Source organism: Melanerpes formicivorus, unplaced genomic scaffold (assembly GCF_026170545.1).
Source record: "Melanerpes formicivorus ecotype bairdi unplaced genomic scaffold, bMelFor1.0.p_v2 SCAF_75, whole genome shotgun sequence".
NCBI classification, from domain to species: Eukaryota; Metazoa; Chordata; class Aves; order Piciformes; family Picidae; genus Melanerpes; species Melanerpes formicivorus.
In genome coordinates, this window is record NW_027142427.1 from 2,151,694 (window position 1) to 2,176,287 (window position 24,594).

General features: G+C 37.9%; 1 protein-coding gene across 4 annotated transcripts in view; it reads right to left on the reverse strand.

Annotated features, from left to right (window-relative positions):
- The window catches only part of BEND5 (BEN domain containing 5), a 1,094,864-nt gene that overhangs the window by 838,153 nt on the left and 232,117 nt on the right, over positions 1-24,594 (reverse strand). For all 4 annotated transcript variants that reach the window (XM_068163846.1, XM_068163845.1, XM_068163844.1 and 1 more), the window contains exon 4: positions 11,619-11,713. In XM_068163846.1, the coding sequence (XP_068019947.1) occupies positions 11,619-11,713 (95 nt within the window). The remainder of the gene's footprint in view (positions 1-11,618; positions 11,714-24,594) is intronic.

Consider the following 24,594-nt stretch of genomic DNA (forward strand, 5'->3'; position numbering starts at 1 on the left):
CAATTTATTTCCTTCTGTAATTTTAGCATCTCGAGGCCTCAGATACAGTTAGTCACACATCTCACTCCAGGCTACTATTTTCTCTCCATTTTTATTCACTCTTTCATTTCCTGTATTCAGACGTGTTTTTCAAGCCCAGGCTCTTAGTGTAAACTTAGAAATCTTTGCCAAAATAAAAGGAAAGAAAACAAACTGAAGGATCAACCCCCACACAAACATACACACACACATACCCCAGACATTTATGATTCATCTAGGTTATTGGTTTCTATACTTTCATAGTACTCAGATACCAGTTGATGAGAATTCGAAGTGACAAATCCAGAACACACTGTTCATTTTCACTGTACAGTGAAACTTGTCCAAGAATGCAGCCACACAGATCACAGAGGCTGACTTCTGATGTGTGGGTATCTCACATGGGTGGGGTGGAAAGTACTTTACATAAGTCTGAAATAAGAACTCTCAGTAGAGCCTACAGCTGAAGAAATGGGAAAGCACAATGAATGTCTCCTACATGCTGCTTTAAGCCCTCTGGAATATGGATGAGCACTCTACCCTTCACACCTGGCTTCTTTACCAACAGACCTGCAGTTCACTGTACATCAGTCTGAAAGGGAACACTATCATCAAACCCACATTCACTCATTGAGACAATGGCAGCAAAGCAGAATTACATCTGTTAAATACTTCCAAAAGAAAAGTTACTCATATTTTCTTCTGGGTAACTAATGTCTCAATATGTTTTCCCCTCTTGTTTCTGTGCTCTGATTAGGACTCTCAGATTGCACCTGCACAACAGTGGAAATTTCCTTCCAGGTGATCATTCTCAGTACATGATTAAAGGCCAACACTGCATGTAATTTACTGGTTTTAAAGTCTATGTGCTTTTCAGACAGAAAAGTTAACAGTGAACATCGCCACACATGCTCAAGGAGCATGACATACAGCACCCTGACACAGGGTTTATCTTTGTTTTCTACTTGTACTGAAAACTATTTATATCGATGATTCCCCCCCTAAAACAACTCCCTCACCACTTGACCAGGTGCACAAACAGCATTTCCCCTTTTTACTCCTTTCAAAGCAAGTATTAGACTTTTGCCTGCAGGGATTAACACACAGTGCATCTCAATATGGTTCCTTCCCTGCATAGCTTGACTTACTTTGCTTTTAGCTACAGAAGCTGCTACTGAAGGAAAGCCCTCCTGACTGTACCTGCAGCTGCACTTTTGCCCTTGCTGAATCATTCCTCAAGTTCACACAGCCCATGTGAACCAAGCATTTTTGAGCAGAATTTGCACAACTGCTTCCACCAGCACCCCCAGAATAGCAATAGCGCCTCAGGAGAACCAAGAAAATTGTGTTTAACAGAAAGAACACACACATGCATATATACACACACACACATATACATGTGCCTCCCCTTGATTGACTGAACTGCATTTAAAAACAACCATAAGACCATTAAGCTACCCAGAAGAGTAGCAGATGGGGAAAAATTATTTTCCTTATGATGGCTAAATTATTGTATCACTGTTAGTCTCAAAGATATCAGGTGCTGGTGCTTGTTAACTACACTGAGAAAAAATTACTAGAAGAAGATTTTATCAAATATTAAAAGGCATTATAAATTATTTTAACTTGAAAATTCCTCCATTTCATTCTATGGTGAATCTATCCTTTAAAGATGACTTTCTTTTTATCTTGAGCTATATCAGCTTGTCCTGTAAATTTGCTGAAGGATATCACAGGTTTCCAATAAATTAGTCAGAAAAACTCTTCCATAGAATGAGCACAGGTGGGTTTTTGGGTTTGTTTATTCTTTTTTGACAACAGCACCTGAAAAAGGTTGAATAACAGTGAAACCTTCAAAGCTAACACAAACACATTTTTCTTTCAGTCTCAACAGCAGTTCCCAGTGTTGGAAGCCACTAATTTTGCCATTTGAAATAAATTTATTCCAAGTCCAGCTAGCCAGTGTAATTCCATAATAAATTTATAAGTAACTGCTAATAAAAACCCCTAATTGTTGAGCTGCTTTCTTTTCATCACTGGGCTTCTCATGACAAAATTTCCTCAGCCATACTGTGGGCAGACAGCACCTGAGCAAAAACCTGTTTACATACCTTGGAATGGACAGGACACAAAGGCAGATCCCTCTCATCTCCAGGACCCACCATTTTCTCTCCCAGATTGGAGGTACCGAAGAACAGTGGTTCTGTGAGAGTCAGAGGGAATAAGGTAACAAAACTGCAAAAGGCAGAGCCTGAACAGTACAAAGGAGTCCAGCAGTGCCTGAGAGAAGGAGGTAGGTCAGGGCAGAGCAGCTGCACCACAACCCAGACCCCACCACACCCTAGAACCACACTATTGCTTCAAAAGCAGCAGCCTAGCTGAAATAAATGCTTTATGGGTTCTTTGCACAACTGATTTGATAATTTCCATACATATCTCACTGTTAAAAACCAAAAACAGTTACAGCACTCACACTATCACGGACTCAAGAGCTGGAAAACCCTCCTACCAGTCAGGATAAACAGAACTTACCTCCTGCCCCAAAACCTTCGAACTGTGGTGTGGCAAAAGAAAAGACCCCCCCGAGTCTGTTTTTCAACTACCGTCCCACCTGTAACTAATGTAATGGCCTGATGGCAGACACCTGCACTTCACCACGCAGCTCACCCTTTTAACCCATCTGCATGATCACCTGTGGGTAAGTCCCAGGTGTGGGGACTCCATTACAGATATTGGAGAAACTCTTCAGCCTTGCTGCCCAGTGACCTGAGACCCCATGCAAGTGAATATCAACCCTGAGTTTTACAAATACACCAACTAAATAGCAGCGAAATCTGTTTGGCAGCAGCCGCAGGACTGCTGCATTGTTCAAACCTATAGTAACAGTTCATGATTTCCAAAGGGTTGGATGACATTTCATCCGAAAACCAGCACTTCCTAGTCCCCTTGCCCAGCACAGCCCTTCCACTTCCCAGCAGCACTCTTATTTTCTAGTAGCAGGGAACTGTCAGCAAAGCCATCAGCTTTCCACTAACAACCTAGATTCTCACCCTTCCATTAACCAAAGTGTCTGGCAGATAGTTATCCTTGTGCTACCTGACCAGTGCTAGGCAGAAAGACTGGAATTAGTATTTGCTGCCAAAAAAACCTGGATACCTTACAATCACATTAAGAGAGCTCTTGCTAGATCTTCAGTGTCAGAGATGTTTAATATAGGGGACAGGAAGACAAAGTTTTGTTTTCAAGCTAGAATTCAAAATAATTGTACTCGAATCAGTTGAAAACAAACAAAAACTAACTTCAGCCACTGTTTCAGTATCTAGAGATGCAGGAATGATCTTATCTTTATTCTACTATCATTGAATTTTAATTATCTCAAAGCAATGACATATCACACAGAAGTTACTTCATAACTCATCACAACATAAAAATTACGGGTTTATATTTTGGTTTATATAGAACTATTTAATCCCATGAGACAAAGTTCAAGGCACAGCGTCTATTAATGTTCTGCTCCTGCATTATCACCTGCCATTATTTATTGCTTATTTTCTCTACAATTCTCAATTTCCACAGGAGAACAAAATGCTCTTGCCTTCTATTTTATGTTCCATTAAAAGAGAAATTGAACTCTCTGCTATGGCTTTTACCATGGCACTTCGAATATAAGGCAGGTGCCTGATAACCATCTCACTTTTATCAGAAGGTCACAATGAATAGTTCTTATTACCATTTCCTCTGCACTAAATGTAATTTCATCACAGAAAATGGATAAAAAAGAAAAAGGAAAAAGTTGTTGTTAATGATTCAGACAAACATTTGAAAAGATTAGGATGGATATTTTAGCCCTAATGTTACATAGGGCTGTGTTTCTGATATACTGCATATCCTATGCCTTAACTTCATATGCCAATTTAAGCAGAACTATGGGGGTTTTAAATCATGTGTTGGAAGATCCTTAAAGTTGCAAGGCAAAGTGAAAGAAAGCCCAAATTTAACCTGACTGTGCTGAGTCCTGGTGTACTCACAATTATATTATGTCATAGGTTATTACATCTAGTTAAATTCGACTTATCTAGCACTCTCCAGACCATTAAAACATTCTAAAAGAGATCTTGCATTTTCTGATTACAGCTTTTGGCTCTTATTTGTGTAGTCTTGTGTTAACAGTCTGATTTTCAAGTACATTTCTTGGTGACACTTAGCTTTGTCTGTGTAGGGCTCTTACTACCAAGTACTTACGGCTGATAAATGCCATTCTTAAGAGAGGTGATTTTCATTCTGCTTCGCTCCATTAGTTCAAAGTGCAAAATTGCAACGAAAAGCTGCAATGTCCTCTTGGTAGTTTGACTCTGCTTTGAGTTCAGTGCTGCCCATATTTATCTAACTTACAGACTCATTTTGGGGGGAAAAAGCCTCAATTTCATATAGATATGTGTTTTTAAAAACCTGCCAAGGTCAGGGACCCAGTTCTGTGAGCACTGCTTTTAGAAATCAGTTCCACCAAATGCCCATCACCTATGAAAGAGAATGACCTGTTTCAGGACAGGATGTAATGCACAGCCCTGGTCATACTTTGCAGCCACTAAACTCAATACCATAGACTACAGCGGGGGAAACCTACAATTCAGTTGTTTTAAACTGCCATAAACTATTTCATTGTGATTTGCACTGGTGATGGGGGAACTCTTTTCAGGCAACCACAATCTTAAAAGATTTTTAATTTCTCAGCAGCACATCAGCAATTAAGTATTTATAGATGATAAAAATGCACATAGCAAGAACAGACCCATTTGTTTCCTGTGTGTTTCAAATCTTTCATGAATCAAGTAGTGCCACAGGTAACCTTTCATGAATACAAGTTTAGGGATCACAGAGTGCCTACGATCAATGCACAGAACTCATGTTGACAGAGTATATGGGAAACAGATTGAGGTATTAAAGCACATAGCCTCTGGTGTTTTAGATGTAAATACTATAACCATCAAATATTTAGACTCTTATGTAAGCAGTATGTCATTTTTTAAACAGTTACTGCTTGGAATAAATCTTTAAGGATGGAATTTTCAGAAGTGCTCAGTATTGGCCTAACTTAGCTCTTACTGAAATCAATCATAAAATTTTCACAACTTTGAAAAAGGACTTTGTCTGTGTATATGCTTCCACAGCAGTAAGCACAGTGAGTCTTGATCCTTGCTGGAGCCTTTTGACACCGTTGTAAACTAAATAAGTTGATTTACAGGAGATCAGTTGGATAAATGATGAGGAACACACTCACATATAAAACAGCTAGGGGTTTTGAATGATGGTTTAGTGGTTCTTTGGAACATCCTCATTTTCTCTTTGAATCCTAAAATTCATTTGCCTTCTTTTATATTCATTTAATTTCCTTATTACTAATTTTCCCAAACATAGTTCCATGCGTCTTAAATTTCCAGTAAAGTATACAGTCAATAAATTTTAACCTTCTTTCTTGCCACAAACCAATCTCATTTAGTTTGCAAAATGAACACATTAGTTTGGAGATCTGATTCATACTTTGTGTCAGCAGAATATGACCGCTTCTCTAATTCCACAAAAGTTATTGCTGATAAGTGTTATGTAACCTACTCTGTATTCCCAGGAATAACTAACTAGCCTTGCTGGACTGGGAAAGGGGAAGAAAGTGCATTTCTTTTATGGGTTTGTAGAGGGGTTAGGGCTGCTTCTTTTGTTATTTCACAAGATTCACACAAACATTAATTTACCCAGAGATTGGCTTCAGAGAGAGCTATTTTGCTTTCAGATATATGCCACCCTTAAAGCTGCCTTAAAACATCTTATTTTCTCCCAAAGAGCTACAAAAAGACCAAGACAATACTCCTTTTCACTCAGTGTGGGATTTTAAAAGGTCAATACTGCAATGTCTTTTTCCTTATTTTCTCCCAATAAAATGCTACAAGTTATTGAAATGGAGTCTGTGGTTCCACAGACAATTCTCTAGGTATTTTCCTAGCAGCTGCTAACCTTATTCCCTCACCTATGCTCCAGCCACTTATTCCCACCTATCTCACTGCTCCTCCAGTTGGACCCATACAGCTGGGTTTGGATCTAAGAGATGAACCAGACCAAAACTAAATCCTCTTTCTCAAAATTTTAGTCTTAACATGGGCCAGCTCCCAACCTGCCGATCCTATGCAGAGCTGTAGTAGCGCACGAAGGAGAGCAGCTCAGAGAAGCCAGATCTCCACCTGGCAAAGACTGCATCAACACGTACCTGTGCCATGGGAAATACTTCTGAACCTCCAAAAGCATTCTCTCACCTGCTCCCCCAGGAAAGCCAGAACAAGCACACATTGCATTATAAAACTGGCAAAGGAACAAACTTCAGAGAGTAACCAAAGTTGTGAAATAGGCCACAGAAGGAGTCAGGTAATGATAACAGCTTCTTCATTTCTTCACCTAAACTCAGGTGATGTTATCACTAACCCTATCCTGCTATATATTTTATAGTAAGCAAGTCTAGTCTTTCAGATTAGCAAGCTATATATATATTTAGTGCTTTATTCTCAAACTGTTTCACTACAAATGACAGCTCATTTCACAAACAGCTTATCTTATGGCTAAAGATATATAAATACATACTAAAAATGCCGCTGAAAGTCTCTGAATGTATAATGCAGCCTGGGAGACATGGTAGTGATTGTAACACTGCATTGTAGACACAAATGTTAAAGAAACTTGGCAAGAATCAACACATTTTAGCTGCTCAAAATTCAGATTTTCTCAGTCTTGTCCTCTTCTGATGAATGGAACATATGGGAGTATTGTTCATAAAACTTGCATTGCTTTTCTCGATGTCTACCAAAATTCCTCATCATGACAATATTTACCAAAATACATATAGATTCAAATTTGAATTAATTACCTAGAAGTTCTTCTGTACTCCCAGGTTTACTGGAAGAGAAAAACACTTCAGTAGCAATGTGTTGTGAGTATTTAACAGTAGATGTTATAGCAACAGAGGTAGTGGAGTGCTTGCTAGGGAAGGCAGCTATCCAGTTAAAAGCCATCAGCGCTGAGTGAGATAAAAGACAGGGAAGAAAGTAGCTGCTTTGCCAAGAAACAGTTTGAAATCTGACATTATAAACAAAACACATGTAAATCTAGGCATAAATCCTCTCTCATATGCTGAAGGCTCCATAATATTTTAGCTAGCATTATTACTTACAAACAAACAATTCCTGAAACACTGCATCACAAGTGCGGAACAGCCTTTAACCTTGTATTCATCCACTCAAGAGCCATGTTATTTATTATCCTTTATCCCTTAATTATGGGAACTTCACCTACTGCTCTCTGCTCATTTGAAATGCAGAATAAAATACAATGGATGTCTGAAGACTTAACAGGTGTCAACCAGATATTTGCCAGCTACCACTACTATTCTACTGGGAGGAGTTGCTGTTCTATAAATACTAATTAGAGTTTTGCACATGATCTTGCTGAAATACCTAAGGTGATGAGCGGCCAGTTGTTACTTTTAAAAGATTAGCACAATTTGAAAAACTAATGTCCCCAATGAGGCAATGCTCACACTGAATAATCAAGAGTTATAGCTGTTCTCTGCCCAAAGGGAATATTTGCTCACTTCATCATTTGGAAAATCTGCTGCCTCTCAAACAACTCACTCTTCTATTTCACTTTGAGAAACTTGTTAAACTTCATGCAACCAATGTAATAGTATGCTGCATGTACTTAAATGGTATTCCTCTTCTATGGCCATGTGATTGATTTTATGAATACCTTCCAAAGAGAGAGCTTTTAATGTGAAATCATGATTAAGACACTGTAATAAACTCGGGTTGCACATACGTGAAGCAGCAAAGAAAAAGACAGTTACAGTAGAAACTGTATTAGCACAGCAAAAATTTCATTTCCTCAAATCCATCTCCCCTCAAATTCTTCAGCTCCACAGATGAGACAAAGAAAAACAACACAGACAAAATAAACTCTATTGTAGTAATAGAGTTTTTCCTATCTGTACTACTTACTGAGAAAAAACACCAATTCTCTGAAATTTTGGTGTAACATTTCTGAAGAAGCTAATTGATCAGACCAGCATATTCCACTGGCTTAAGATAAAATCTTGAGCTTCATCTTGCCCAATTTGCAATGAAGGGCAACTGATGTAACATGGTGTGGCACAATTCTGCGCTTCTGCAGTGCAATCTGATTCACAAGACTGAAACAACCCTGTGCTATTTAGCATCAACATGGCGCACCCACAAAACTGAAGAAAAAGTAGGTAGAGGGACTCAGAATTTAACCTGCTTAGTTTTTTTGCTTGGTTGGTTTGGGGTTTTGTTTTATTTTTGCTTTATCCTTCTGGGAATGAATATTCATTCATAAATCCATTACCATGTACGAGGAAAATACACATCATTTTACTCAGAATTTCTTTGGCAAGGTTTTTCCATTTCAGAAGAACCCAGTATTTTTCTTTACCATGAAATCTGTTTTTCCTCCACCTTCAGCATACTGCTTCCTCTTTTTCAGTAGCTCATTACTGAAAATGTTTGGCCTTACTTCAAAAGAGAAGAATGTCAACACCAGAACGTCTGTGTCCACATAGAGCACTTCCATGACAGTGATATACTTCATTTACATCAGTAACACGGAGCTGAACCTTGATGCTGACTGCATTTAAAGATCCTACCCCACAGGGCAAAAGAATACAGGTCAGAAATGTTGATCTGTGTTTGACACACTCTCCTTCAAGAGCACTTGGAGTGATTTGTTCCAGTCAAGAATCAAACTCACAAAACGTTGCAAAGCTCCGAGCCATGTTTGCGCAACCACATTCAGAATAAACATTAAAATTCACGGTCTCTGGAGGCCAATCTACTTTTGATATGCAGGATTTTGTGAGCAACATGGTCAAATTATATCTTGGATACAGTGAGAATTTTCTCACTCAAATCAAAAGGGCATAACTTGAGCATAAATATCTGTTAGTAAGAGGAGCAATGTATATACATTTCCCAAGTGCAAAAAGGAAAACAGACAATTTATCAACTTAAACCTCAAACCTGACTGTAGAGCAAAGGGATTGGAATAGGTATATGTGACAGAGCATGAGAAACTGGGAGAATTTCAGCACAGATCACACACCTCCACAGGCAGGCACAGCAATGACGAGTTCCTTTAACATTAGTACAGCAGAGTTCAGAGATGGACTGAGCCCTGTAATGTTTGGAGACCGTGGATTCTGGCAGCCTTCTTCCTTTTACCTTGATTTTAAACCCTATTGTGTCTCTTTTAAGCTTCTGTAATTAATGTATAATTTTGTAATTTAATTGCATTCTATCAGCTAACCTGCTATGCTGGCTTAATATAAAGGAGAGTCCCAATAGTTTCCTTCCACAATTCTGAGTCCTGAGTGCCCTCATGTAAACCTCAGCACTTTTGCAGCATTGAGCGGTTCACTATTGCTTGCTAGACTAATATATACAAAGCATCAAACGGGATCAAATCGATGCAGCTGGATATTGCCCTGTTCATGTTCAAGGACCACAACTACCTGTATGCTGTGTAAGCACTTGCAAGTACCAGTAAATCTCATTTCAGCAGAGGAGGAAATTTTGTTTACAGGTTTCACTAGAATGCCATGGAAACAGATAGAGAATTGTAAAAGGCATAATCCAAATGGAAAATAAAACCTCCAGTAAAAGGCATATGCCCAAAACTAATGTGTGTGTTTTCCCACTTGGAAAACACATGCAGATTTCCCATTAACATCAAGACAGAAAATTATATTGAGTAGACCCCAATATCACTAAGGTCTCTGATAACAGGATGAATGCATATGTACCCTCTAAGTACAGCAAGACATTTTCATACACAGACTATTAGAGAAAAATAAAAGTATCTTAATAGAATAATGATCTTGTTTTAAAGAAAAAATAATACAGCAAGAACCTCGGAAACAGGATTAAAGTATGGTAGTAGACATGTACAAGGAAACTGCTCAGCACCTGCTGCCTACACTGTACCTAGCTCCAGGCAATGTTATTCATTCCTCACTTTCATGGGAGCAAAATACATCCCCTAAAAATATAAAACACAAAAATAAATAGATCTCCAGGGAAATGGAAGAGAAATCTGCTTTAAAAATAGTGGAGGAGCCTATGTGTTCTAGAAAAAAAGACCATTTTGCATTGTTTTATAAGATTTACACTTTAATTTGAAACCAAAGCAAGGCATAAAATTTGTATGAAAGCAATATCTGATTTATAGATAAATTTAACACACAATGTACTTAGCTGCAAATACTAGACCCCAGTGAGAGAAGGAAAAGGTTTCAAAAGATGATTAAAGTATGCCTGATAAATGTGGCCCAGAAATGCCCCAAAAGATTTTTCTGAAGTTAAATAGTAAACACAATTAACATGACTTTTACTACAAAAACACTAACCAGAATGGATTTCTTAAATTAATTTTCAATATTATTACATGCTCCTATTGAGCTGGAATTGACTCCATCCTCTAACTGTGCTGCGAGACAGTTCTTCTGTCCCTATGACCTTACCATATAGATAAAACAAACAAACAAACAAAACCACAAACCAACCAACCAACAAAATCCAAACCAAAACCAAAACAATAAAATATCCATCCTCTTGGTCATATGAAGAGGAAGATATGCAATAATAATGATCATATGACCACCAAAGGTTACCATCTTGCGGGTAAAAGTTTTGTGACAGTTGATGGATTTAAGAAAGATACATTTATAAGGCTCAGAAAATGGGCAGCTTGATCAAATGCATTATTAATTCACCAATAAGAAGTAGAAGCTATAAAGGCTTACAAGAATACATTACTGTACACTTCTGGCCTAACCTCACCATCCATATTCAAACAATTCTCCTAGCTACAGGCAAATCATAGAATTCTTGGGAGCCTTGCATGTATTAGGACTCGTTACATTTACATATTATTATTCACAGTACACATTTCATTACATTTGCTTTGAGAAAAAGTACCATCTAGACGGGTATTCATGTGTTTCACATGTGCATGCTTTTCTGTGCCATATATATTGTGCAGCTTACAACTTGGTTGTTTGGCCACCTTCTGTCTTAGGTAAAGCAGACCAGACACTGTTTATTCTCATGAGATCAACTCATACAGAAGAGTTTACTCTCTTCCACTGAGCTCCAACCAAACCAAACCAGGGAGGACAAAGCCAAACAGCCTCTCAGAGCCAGTCCAGGCCCAGCCCATCTCCCATATAGTTTGCAGGCTTTGTTGGGAGACAGCCAGCTGATACAGGGAAAAAATGGGTAAGAGTCTGTCCTAGCAGATGTTTGCTTGAATGGACATCACTTCAGTCAAGCTACTTGAAACAAGACGCTGCAAGGTACAGCATTACTGCAAGGATGGTTCCTGCTGCCCATCTGCTCCAAAGAGAACCTGTCCTCATGACATTGCCTTTGCATGAAAGTTCTCTTCTACTGTTAGCAAAAGGTGGATCTGAGAATAAGGTCTTTGTTACAAGAAAGTTCCAGGTAAAACACTTGAATCTCATTAAGCAAGTCATTGAAAAGGTAACTTACCATTTTGGCCTGCTTGTGGATTTCACCATTGGAGCCATCCCATCTCTATAGAGGCTTTTCGTTTTGCTGAAGTTGACAACGTTGAAAATTACCCTCTGGGAAAAAGAAACCACAAGAAAACAATACAAAGAGGTCAGGTATTATCAATTACAACAACTGATACTTGATTATCTTTCCCCAAAGAAAGGACTATTTCTCTTCATTCCCCTTGGCAAAAACTACAAGATAGCTGCACAGAAAATGCACATAGTCATCATTTGAGTATGATAAGAAAGAAGAAAAGACCCTAACTTTGATCTTAGTTTACAGTAACAACTTTGGTGAAACTGTAGCTGACACTTAACAACCAAAGGAAGTGCAAAATCTAGATCTTTACTGGTAGTGGACTGATACTGAAAGTAATTTCATGATGGGGGAAGAAAAAAGAAACAGAGATGAAACCTTCTCCCTTTACCATCTGTCTCCTGTAAGTTCTGCTCTGAGTAATTTTATGCAAAATTACTTATTCTGTTTCAGTTCAAGGTTGGATCTAGCTCATCTCATGTATTACATTCACTTCTCAGATGCTATATCAAATATACCTGAGGTTTTTTCATTCCTTAGATACCCAACATTTACGTACATGGAAAAACCAAAGAAAATATATGAAGACCAAGTTAACTTTGACATAATGTCCCAGGATATACTAATATATTCCTTTTGTACCTCTCTCCCTGAATTTCTTTTCTGTAATTATAAGTGGAGGGAGACAACTAAAAATATTTGCCCCTACATATTCACACTTCTTTTTAGAACAAACTATTGTGATGAATAGAATAGAATAGAATAGAATAGAATAGAATAGAATAGAATAGAATAGAATAGAATAGAATAGAATAGAATAGAATAGAATAGGAATAGGAATAGGTTGGGAAAGACCTTTGAGATCACTGAGTCTGACCTATCATCCTACACCATCTAATCAACTAAACCATGGCACCAAGCACCCCATCCAGTCTCTTCCTAAACACCTCCAGTGATGGTGACTCCACCACCTCCCTGGACAGACCATTCCAATGGCCAATCACTCTTTCTGTGAAGAATTTCTTCCTAACATCCAGCCTAAACCTCCCCTGGTGAAGCTTGAGACTGTGTCCTCTTGTTCTGTTGGTGGTTGCCTGGGAGAAGAGATCAACCCCCACCTGGAATGGTTCATGAGAAGCCCAAGAATTAAATAGGCACTGTTTGAAATCAAAAAGTTTTGACCAAAGCAGCAAGATCAATTAAGCTTTCATATGTAACATTTTGCAAAGCCAGATCTGTTTAGACAACAGTGAATTATAACATTCAAGTGAAAGCAAACTGCAGCGGGACACAGACACAGGAGCTAAGTACATTTGCATTTATATATGGAGCAGGTAGGAATCGAGGTAAACTATATAGCCCTAATTAAGTATCTTTGTACTCAAGAAGATTAAGAAAGTGTTTTGGAGGTGAGGCAGTGCTGAAGATTTTGAAAATGGAAGGACAAGCTGCTAGGTATGCAAACTTTGCAAATTAGTCCCACAAAATCTAAGAAAAATCTGCAAGGTTTACTGAAACTGACTCAAAAACCAACAAGTTATGAAGATGCTAATTCAATTTTGTACCAGAGTTAACGAGCAAGCCACACACCCCTGTACATTAGTTTTCATGTATTTTGTCTATTGCAGCATTTTGAGATTTTATAATGGTCATGAGATGAGCTTATTTTAATAACTCTTGATGAAAGCATGCCTTTAATTTACAAAATGTATATTTGCAACTTTAAGCACTTAGGATATTGCTTATCTGATGAAATATTCATCTTGGGAGGTCTCTAGAATGTCATCTTCTTATGTTTACAACGTATGGCTATACTTCAGAAAACGATATTTAGGCCTCTATATATTCCATACTCTACACGAAAGCATTTCCCTGTATTAGAATGCTGAGTTTTTTTCTCTTCTGTTACTTAATTCTGTTCATATTTGTGAAAACAAATTAAGTTGCAACAAATTGGTTTGTTAATCTTGATGTTTGCATAGAGTGAATGAAACAAACAAGATCTCCAAACCAATTGCCTTAAACTTTGGATGCAATCATGTCACTGTTGGAAAGAGAAAGTTGCTAATTTTGTTACATACTGACTCAGAGCAGACAGCTGGTAGAGAATGTTCTTATTCCAATCAAGCTTATTTTGTATAATGAGTTGGGCAAATGTACACAACTGGGTAAGCAACGTATATAAAAACAAAAATATGCAGCTCATTTAACAAAACACTGCAGATTATAACATTTCAACCACTTGAGTTCACCATGGAGTAAGCAGTTAGCAAGGCATGCAGTTCTCCCAGCATGGCACAGAGTTAGATTGGCAGAAGCAAAAATTTAACAGCACAGAACAGAACTTTATCAGCATACACCACTGGAGTAATAAAGTACACAAACTGAAGCACTCAAATAAGCAGATGAACTGAATCAAGTCTTCCTGGTGATAGTTAAAGCAGTCCATGCAGCTCAGTCACTGAAGTGTGTGAAAATGGAATGACTACACCATACACATCTTAGCCAGAAAAATATGCAGCTTGCTCAATAAGGTATGCAAACATCTTTGAACTGAGTGCTATAATAAAAAGGTTATGATACAGCAAAAAAATCAAATGGTTGCTGAACAAATCTAATTTTTAGTTTAATTTTTGTCCATTCTGACATCCTTCAGCACACCAGTTCTACACTGTAAAAAGCAATAGGACATAATATACACTTACATGTTAAAACACTCTTTCCTAGTCTGTATGGTTTGTTTTTTCTATCAATTACAATGAATAACTATGTGTGTCATTTAATAAGCAAGATAATTTAGATACTCAAAAATGGGATGGGAACCCCAGTAATTTTATTTTCAATGAAGTTTCAACTTAAGAAAATACAATTAGAATAAATACACTTCCAAATTCTCTAGAAAATGCTCTGGTCTCCAGAGCATCAGTCCAGAGAACATGCCAGAAAAGTTCACAATAAAAATACTTGCATTCATTTTGGAGGATAAGACTACCACTATCCAAACTGATGCTGTACCAGAAATAGCTGTGTGATTTCACATGTGATGATACACTGTCAATCTACTGCAATATTCTGACAAATTTCTGGGTAGATGGAAGAGTCACGGTGCAGAAAAGCCTCTCAGAACACCACCACCTAAGACCACGTTATCTGGGGGGAGTGCATCAAGATGTATTGTGGCTTCACAGAATGAAGAAAGGCAACTGCTGCAGTCTCAGGCTCCATGCATGGGCAGACAAATCTGATTAAAAAAGTTATTGAACATAAGACAATGCAGGCATGTTCTGCCTCCTGAAAGAAGAAGGAAGATGCTCTCTTTCCATAACATGTGCATCATTATGCATTTGGATGTATCTTCCTGCTGGAAGCATTAAGAGAACCAAGTAAGGAAAGGTTTGGTCCTCCCTTTAGCTTTAAATTTCCTGATTGATTCTGGTTTGCCAAAAAGTCCTTTGCAAACTTCTTTCATGAATTAAAAACACAGACAGGTTTTAAGGGCTGCTCAGTGGTTTTAGCACGAGCAAGATAAAGATGAACCTTAAACACAAAGGGAAAAGATGGCTCAGATTGATCACATATTTTACCTTACCACCAGAAGTTACAGTTTTCTGACTGGGGCTGCAAGGAGCTGTTAGGTTTTGGGGGGCAAGTACACATGAGGGTGGTTTTAGAGCTGCACAATGGTCATATGCAACATAATAATCCAACAGGTCTGTGTGAGGGTGATTTGTTATCTCTCAAACATTCATTGTCCATATTCTGGCAAGTTTTCCATCTGAACCTATCAACAGAAGCAGATATCCAAGAGAAAAGTCACACCTTTGCAAAAGGTTAAGTGCTTTTCCCCAGGATAAGGACACGCTAGGTCCATTCAACAGACTGCTAGGTTTATTTCATGTGGTTTTCCCCAACTGACTTCTCAGGAATAGCTGAGCCACTTTGGCTGACATTAAAAGAAGTGGAAAAAAGAAAACCCACACAAAACAAACAACAAAAAAAAAACAACCAACCCAACGAACACCACAAAATTCTGCCCGAGGCAAACACCTGGCACAAGAAATTTTGTGTCAAATCACAACAAGTATGAGAAGTTATAACTAACTGAAAATAGGGTTTGCAGTAGGAAATGTCAGGTATTCTTAGTAGTGATGTAACATGCACATTTTAAATATTAACAATTATATAATATGGTTAATAGTAGTAGCATAATCATGTCAATGCAGTGGACCATTCTGCACACTACAAGGGTGATTCAAGCTTCACCGTGAGCTTCCAACGTATGTGGGGGACCAATTGCTGGAAGTCAGGTAGGAAAAATTTCACCATTTAACCATACAAAAATAAAAAAGGACACCAGGGCATTAAGTAGTAATACTAAGACCTTTCAGCCAAAACTAAGTCTCAGTTTTTGTGCTCTGAATGAGGATTAAAGATGCAATGGTCCTGAATAACATAGGGCTTAGCTTCACTTTCACTGCTTGATATCTTCATCTCCCCTTCTGCTGATTTGTTAGATATCACAGTGTTTTGTGAATTCCAGAACCATGCAGTTTTTTCCTCATCTGGGTAAGAATCTTCTTTATCCTGTCCTTTCTTCTTTCTTTTTCATTAAATCCCTTCTCTGCCTTTTATAAATGCAAGTTTTCATCCCTTTAAAAGGCAGATCTATTTTAGACTTGCACTGCATTAAAAAAAACCAAAACACAACACCTCACACAAAAAAAAAAAAAACCAAAACCAAACAAAAAACCCAACCCAAAGCAACATCACCACAAACAAACCAAAAAACCACAAAGGAAAATGAACTGCTCAAGCCAGCCCTGTGACTTGCAAGATTTTGAGTCACCATTTCTAAATGTGAGAAACTGGCAATGTGGGATTGCTGCCTTCTCGCACACAAAGTGCTTCACTTCTGTATTTGTGTCAGAAGGTCTTTGGGATCTTTCCTGACAAAGCACCTTATACAAAGCTACACAAAAATAAATTATACTGAAGGGACTTCAAGATGGAGGGGGGGGGGGAAAAGTGTCACCTGTAACTGTTATCAGTGCTGAGGAAAACAAGTAATGTAACAGTCAGCTCCGTGCAAAACCTCCAGTGAAAACTTACAAATCACGTTTTTCTGACCTTTTAAAATTTAAATCATTCATTACTGCTAACATTTTCAAATAACCCATGCTTTCCTCTGTAGGAACACATGTCCTTTCAAATAGAAAAGTGTTTAATATTGAAGGCATTTAGTCTTTTTCTCTTCAGCTCAGTTTTCAAAACCTGCTGATGCTCAGGAGAGGAAAACTAAATCCTCATCCACAGAGGGAGGATGTTGGGAGCATCCAGAGCTCCACCAGCCTGGCTAATCAGATGCACCTGTATCTTGTTAACTGGAAATTGTCAAGTCCTCAAAGGTAAGGAAATCTGAGGAAAATGCTGCAGAAAATTCTCTTCAGTTCGTAAATCACAGGATTCTTTATTTCTCTTGGTAGAGCTCTTCATTTAGTTACTTAAAAGAGAGGAATGGAATGGAATGGAATGGAATGGAATGGAATGGAATGGAATGGAATGGAATGGAATGGAATGGAATGGAATGGAATGGAATGGAATGGAATGGAATGATATGCTAAAGTCTGGGATGATACAAAGAGCAACATTAACATTTTGGACCTTAATACAGCAAGACCTCCAATGTACTGCTATGCTGGCTTGGAAATGAACTTTGCTTCTACCATGTATGCTATTCTTGGTCTTCAGGATAGCCCAGCACCCATAAGCTGTATTAGTGTTTTCCACTTAAGACTGTAACTGTATCTTTATGGAGAAAAAAATACTTGAAAAAACAGTTACTAATTTAGGCCTTCACCCTGCTTATCTGCTCTTTCTGGCTAGTTCTTTCTTTCCTTCAAACCTAATGTGCTTAAGCACAGGCCCACAGGAGATGTAACATTTGTGAAAGGCAGTGGGTGCAGTTTGGAACTTCACTGTCAACATCGGTGTTACCTCACTTCATTCTAGGGCAGGAGAATACCGTGGAGAAGTTCATCTAGCAAAAAGCTTTCAAAAGGATCTGCAGAGGACCTGCTGTTCTGTGTTTAGTGTCATGCTGGGAATGTACTGCTAACCTGGATTCTACGTGTGACCTGCTGGACTTAAACGTGGTTAAGTGCAAGAATCAGCCCAAGTTTTCCCATTCAACCTTCCTTGGAAAGATGGAAAATTTGTACTGAACACTCTCCCCTGCCAGTAGCTGACACCTTTCTGTTATTTTTTTCAACTTTTCATCTGAAATCAATAATCTGAAACTTTCAACCAAAAACTCAGAGAAAAAAAACAACAAAGAAAGCCAGGGGTGGTGTAATTAGACCAACTCACATTCCCCACTCCCTTGGGCCAAAATCTCCGATGGAATTGCAAATCTGTCACAAGATATATATTGTACTGTGGTGATTCATCAAAACAAAAAGAGTAAAGGTCCTGACAGGGCCCAGCCTACAGAGGTATTTAAACCAGGTTTAAAGCTGAAAGCTCTTTGCCAAACTTATTCTATACTTTGTAGGAAAAGGTCAACATATTTGCAAGGGGGGGAGGGGGGAGAAAGGCATATTTATTTCATCAGCTCTGGGTAAAATAAGATGCCTTTATTTTCTTTTTCCTATCTTTCCATATATATATGCAGTCTTTTGTAGAAGAGCTGCTTCTAGCTGCATTGCAAGGAAATTGCAGAGCTACAGGAATATGTGAGCAACTTTTCATTTGATGTTTGACAGGATATCTGAGCCCTGATGGTCTGGTCATTGGCTCCATAGGTAATATTTTCAGGAATCAGATGAATATAAAATAAGGAAACGGTGCATGGGACATTCCCAGGTAGCCAAGTTATTTCCTAATATATTCCATGCCGTGTTACAGCCACTGCCAGATGACATTTGAAGTAGAGTCATGTATTAAACTCTTTCTACATAATTACAGAAGCTATCCATGTTTAGGTTCTATATGCTATTCAATCAATATTATGGCTGCAGGTGGGTAGTAACAGCTGGCTGTTCTGGAACATGTTAGAGAAATGTGCTGATATCTTACATCCCTCAAGAGGAAGCAGCTGACAAGACTTAAGTTTTCCTATTCCTAATAGAGGTTATTTAGTCAGTGAGAAGAAATGTTGTAAGGTCTGGTAGGATTTAAAATAGTAAGAATAATTACTTATTCTTAGTCATTTGAAAAGAGAATGCTAGCAACTGAATGTTTTTTGCCCTAAATCTTATTCATAGTATAGGGCTCACAGGAGGCTTGAAGAGAGTGAGATCAACCTGGAAAATGGGGAAAGGGCCAGGAAAAGTCAGCTCATCATGGTTATAGGGAACCACTACAAAAAGAAAGCCCACAGTTAAGAGGACTGGCACAAGGTATGCCACTAAAGACGAGGGAACAAAGTGCAAATGCTGAAGTTCAAATGGGAACCTTCTGCTCACCTGTTCTTTCTTCTCTATAAAGTCTGCTTTTCCTGGGCTATTCATAAAGGGCAACAATCAGCCTATGATCTAGAATCAAAGCCTCCCTTACCTAGAAGGGATACACTTACCAACAGATTAGATATTTATGACGGATACCAAAGTGATGCAGAGCCATAATTACTCAAGTATTAAGCATGCAGGCAGGGTGCTTAAAAGTGACACTCTCACAGAAATTCTGCAAGACAGTAGGTGAGAGAGGCACAAACAATGAGAGGCTGGCACTGATATTTCTATGGATCATGGTTTTACTCAGGCCTTGTAAACACAGAAGGTAATAACCACAATTTAAATAGCATGCAAACACAAAGGCAGCAATCCATCTGATACCCAGGCTGGAAGATGAGGATGAAAAAGCCTTTTTAAGTGTAGGTCCTTGTGAGAAGCAAAAGGAAGATAAAGAAAGCCCTGTTAAGGGAGAAATTTGGATCAAGCTCTTTCAGCAATTGTTTACTTTGGATTTTTGCAGCTGACATTTTTCACGGTTAAAAGCTATTGTTTGTCTGGAGCTTGTGAGAAAAAACCTGTGGGGCAAAAGTAGGAGGTGATAACTCATAGAAAGAGAGACAGGATATAGAGGAGAGCTCAAAACTAGCACCAATATATTTGCCTCAGTGTTCTCTGATGAGTTAGAAAAACAAAGACATTTTGATGAGTATAACCACTGGTTATGACTGCCAGCAGTCTTGGTTATGTTACTGGGATCATAGCATTGCACACACATAAACCTTTTCTATTTGCTTCTCCTGTAAATAAGCACAGATGGGCTTTGTGTCCAGGTTATTCAGGGAGGTCTTTGGTTTTCTCTTTTCTTGAATTCAAGCATTTTGGTTGCTATTACAATGAAAGCTTTGCAATTTCCATGCTCCTCCATGCATGGTTCTGAATAGTAATGGAATAAAGGTTTCCCCCTACTATAGAGTTCCCTTATATTTAGGCAGAATTGGATCCTTACTGAAGTGTTTGCAGCGCTGATGAAAATGAAATAATCAAATTGGTAAACCAAGCAAAACCATAAAATAGTCCACACACACATTCAAAAAATGACCTAAAAATAAAGTATTTTGTGGGAAAATATAAACTACACGTTTGTAGTTTCATTAAACTAAGGGATGTTGTTATAGCATGTACCCTTTTATTTTGTTTTGCAAAATCAGTGATCCCTTCTAGTCAAGTATTTTCCTGCTCTGTCTAGCCAAATCCTTGTGCAAAACTGCAACATTCACACAATTCACCAATTTCTATAAGGAGATGTAATCAATATGTTAGTGTACGTTGGGATCTTAACACTGACAACCAATAGCTTGTGGTATTGATCAGGAAAAAAAACCTGCTCGTGAGTTCTACAGTACTTAAGCACTATTTCTTGTATTTTCAACTTTCACTACCTTGCATCCTACTCCAAGTGTCCAGCTTGTGTACTAACAGACTATTCAAAGTTTTGTGCTTTGAAAGAAAAGCCAAGGGTAAGTAGAAGGAAATCTGATCTAGTTCCTGTTATTTTCATGTACTTGTCTTTTTGACATTTAGAATAAGATCTCAGAACTGCCCTAACCAACCATAAGAGTAAGGTGATTTATGAATTGTCCTCACAACTTTGAAAAATCCCTTTCTGAAGATGAAATGCTGAATGTTAGATTTAAATAATGATCTCTGTCTTTTTGCAGAGGTGATTTGCAGTGTGTAAATCAACATGTTTTGGCAGTGTCATGAACAGTACAGCTGAATGAAAGAAGCAGGACAATTTATATAGGAAAGCTGCGTCTTAAAGCAATGTGTCCTGTGCTGCATTTGTATAAAGCAAGTGTCACTCCTCCCTGGCACTAAACACAGCTGAAGGGGACAAAAAGGAAATCAGTAATGATAATGCAGCATTACTGGGGCAGGCATATAACTGCAGTCCAGCCAGCAAGGTTTTGTTTTCAAATGCCACACGTAAAATTTAGGTGTTGTCCTGACTGAGCTTTAAACACAAATAAAAGAACTGTCATATTCAGAAAAGCTCTCAAATACATAAATATTTAACCTCACTTTTAAGTCTTCCTAGAGACTTAAAGGTAAAGAAACATTGACATTCCCTTCCTGCATGAGAGTGGATTTCTGACTCAGGATTTAAGACAGCAATATGGGAAAGAGATGCTGGATTTGCCCAAATCCCATAGGCACAATTTATCCTTAGCATCTGATCACTGTAGATTGGAAGTGGCATTTCTGCAGCTTTGGGATGCAGGAACATTTTTATTACTGTTACAGATCAATTTTAAGTGTAATATTGTTTTGTTAGTTTATGTAAATCAATTGCAAATGTTGTATGAATAAAAGGAATTTGAAAATGGATAGCTCATCTTTATTGGTTTTGAAGTACTGAGTATATGGCACTTTGCTGAAACTATTGTATTATATTAAGTTATAAGAAACATTCCTTAGATAGTGAGCAAGTCTCAGCACAAACTCTGGTAATTTTCCACCAAAAATGAGTCTCCAAAAAGAGATAAATATGGTACAGTGCTGAACATCATCTCTAAAGAAATCATATCATATATGACCACAGCCCCTTTCAATATCATACAGATTTGATTTTACTTCAGCTCACTTCCAACATCTAGTGTTAAAGTACTCTCTTGGTAGAGAAAACATCATCTCTGAATGGTCTCTTATTCCTCTACAAAGCTGCAATACCATCAGAGTACAGCTATGAGGCTACTACAAATGCTCTGTGCATTGTTAACAGGTAAATTCTGCATTCTTTAATATGCCAGCTTGATGGAATGCTGAAGGTTTCTGAAAACCCTTCTGGGGAAATGTAGAAATTGGTAACAGTGCTTCATAACACAGTATTTTAATACAAAATCCCAATATTGACCATAATGCTGCAAAAAATGTCTTTCACACTTAATGTTGTCCAATTTCTTCCTGTTGGAAAAGACTCAAGAGGTTTTGGGGAAACAATATGTAAATATAATTCCTTTCAGATTTCCTAGAGTTTTTAAATTGTCACAGCAGATGACACAAATTATTGGGGGAAAAAATTATTTGCAACCAAAGATACAGGATATTTCTCAGTTCCCTTACAAAGTAATCAGATGATCATCTTTAGTTTTCTAGAGCATCATTTAAGCTCTAAGTAAAGCTTCCCAAAACACTGAAACAGTTTACACTTTTTTGGTTGGTTGGGTGTTTTATTTTAAGTGCAATGCATATGACAAATCTGTCTCTGATTTTACTTAACTCCATCATTTAAGGCAGGGGGGATGGACTCAATGATCTCTTTGGGTCCCTTCCAACCCCTGACACCCTGTGATAATCATCACATAATGAATACTGCTCCAACAGCCAGCTTAGAACCACAGTCAAAAATCTGCACTTTGGTGGCCAAGCATGGGGAGAAGGAGGAAACCACTTATCACAAGGGAGGCAGGAAAACATGAGTACAGTGGCATAAGTAGAAGACTTCCAAAAAATACAGAATACTAATACAAACTTCAAAAGTAATGAGGAGTTTCCACAACACTGGGCCACTGCTTTGTCAACACAAATACCTATTACATGGGCTTTTCTCTGCTCCTTCCACACTTGACACCAAGTTCAGCAGGAATTTTAGATGTGCCAGGAATGAAGACATAAACTCTAAATGTGACTGTCAGAAATAAAATGGCAATTCAGATTTGGGGTGTCAGCTGCTCGAGGAGAACATAGCATTATCTCCAGAGGTAAAATACATGGTTTAGCATTGCCCTAGTTCTAGATCATTAGGGACTTCCTTGGCATAAATCAAAGCAATCTAAGCAGCACACTTTCACCCCAGCTGCAATGATCCCCAGAGTGGGAAAGCTGAGTCATTCGGTCTCTGTGGCAGCACTGACTGCAGACAGTGCCACCAAATAATCCATAAATAATCCATTCATGTCAAGCAGCACCTGTGCTCTCTTTATGTACAAAGGCAGTTTAATAGTACTGTAAGTTTATTTGTCTATACCATGGCAACTTCTATAAAACAACCACATAAAAATATGGTCAGGAAGATTTTTCCCTACTAATAAATGCCCATCTTCCAAAAGTGTATGGCAGTCAGGTACTCTCTTTTGGAGGGAACAATTCCTTTTCTCATATTGCTCCTCACAGCTCATATTTTAAGACTTTTATTCCTTAAGTAACTGACTGAAAAAAAAAAAACTATCCCTATAGAAGAATCTAAAAAAAAAACCAACCCACAAAATGAAACTAAATGAAAACAACAGCACTGCAGGATAGATTAAAATTCTGTCCAAGCTGGTAACTCCATTACCCTAAGCATAAACCAGATTACATGATATTTTACTAGAACACTGACAATTCTAAAACCTATTAAAAATATGAACAAATCAATAAAGATACAGCTGAATTATACATATAAAGAACATTTTCTTTATTGAGCAATTCTTATAGATCGTTTTGAAAGAACATTGTTCTAGGCATTTGCTTGGATGATCTTATTGCTCAGTTTTAAGGTGATAACTAGAGTAGTTTTGCATTATGTCCTCACCAACACCAAACAAGCAGAAAAATGGAAAGACATTCAGATATAAATATATATGAAGAGTTCTCAAAGTAGCTTCAGGGTTTTAATCACATTAAGGCCATGTTTATTACTTAAGAAACTCTCCTAAATTGCAGCTGGGAAAAGGAAGAGTGTCTTATTACAAACATAACCACTGATAACACCATTGAATTGCTTGAGTTAGTTACTTAAGCTGGGAAGACCTGTGTTACTTATCAGAATTGGTAAAAAACACATTACAATCCTTTACACCTGCATGAAAAGTAAATCTGAGAAATGGTCTGGTAAATTGAAAAGATCTGTTTCATGTTTATAAAAACTATTTCTTTGCCCCTCAAAGCTTTCTGTACATAAAGGCAACATTAGCAAAGCAAATTATTGTTCAAAACCAAGGCAGCTCTGGTCCCAGGAATTTAGTACTGCTGACTACAATTGGGTCCTTAAGATTTATTTTAACCCTGAGAGATGTTTAAGTGAGCTAAGAAGGTTATTTCATCAGAATGTGTTGTGGCACATATTTGTATTATGTGTACCTACATTTCCAAAGAAATATATCCTTGCATATACAGATTTTTCTTATGAGAAAGCTAGGGCAATTCAGTTCTCTGTGCTTCCTTCACCCCTGGGACGACCTCTCACAATAAGAATTGTCAGTGCCTTATTTATAATGGCAGATCTCAGGTTTGATTCTGGCAGCTTTTGATCTCTTGATAGCCCAAAAGCTTTCAAATACAGAAGAATCTGATGCTTTTCTGGCATCCTGCAGTGTGCCTAAACCTCAAAAGGAAGTTTTAGTCCCAGAAGTGAATTACTGAAGCAGTGTAAACAAAACACAAACGTCACAAAATGATGAATATCTCAAATGAAATATCTT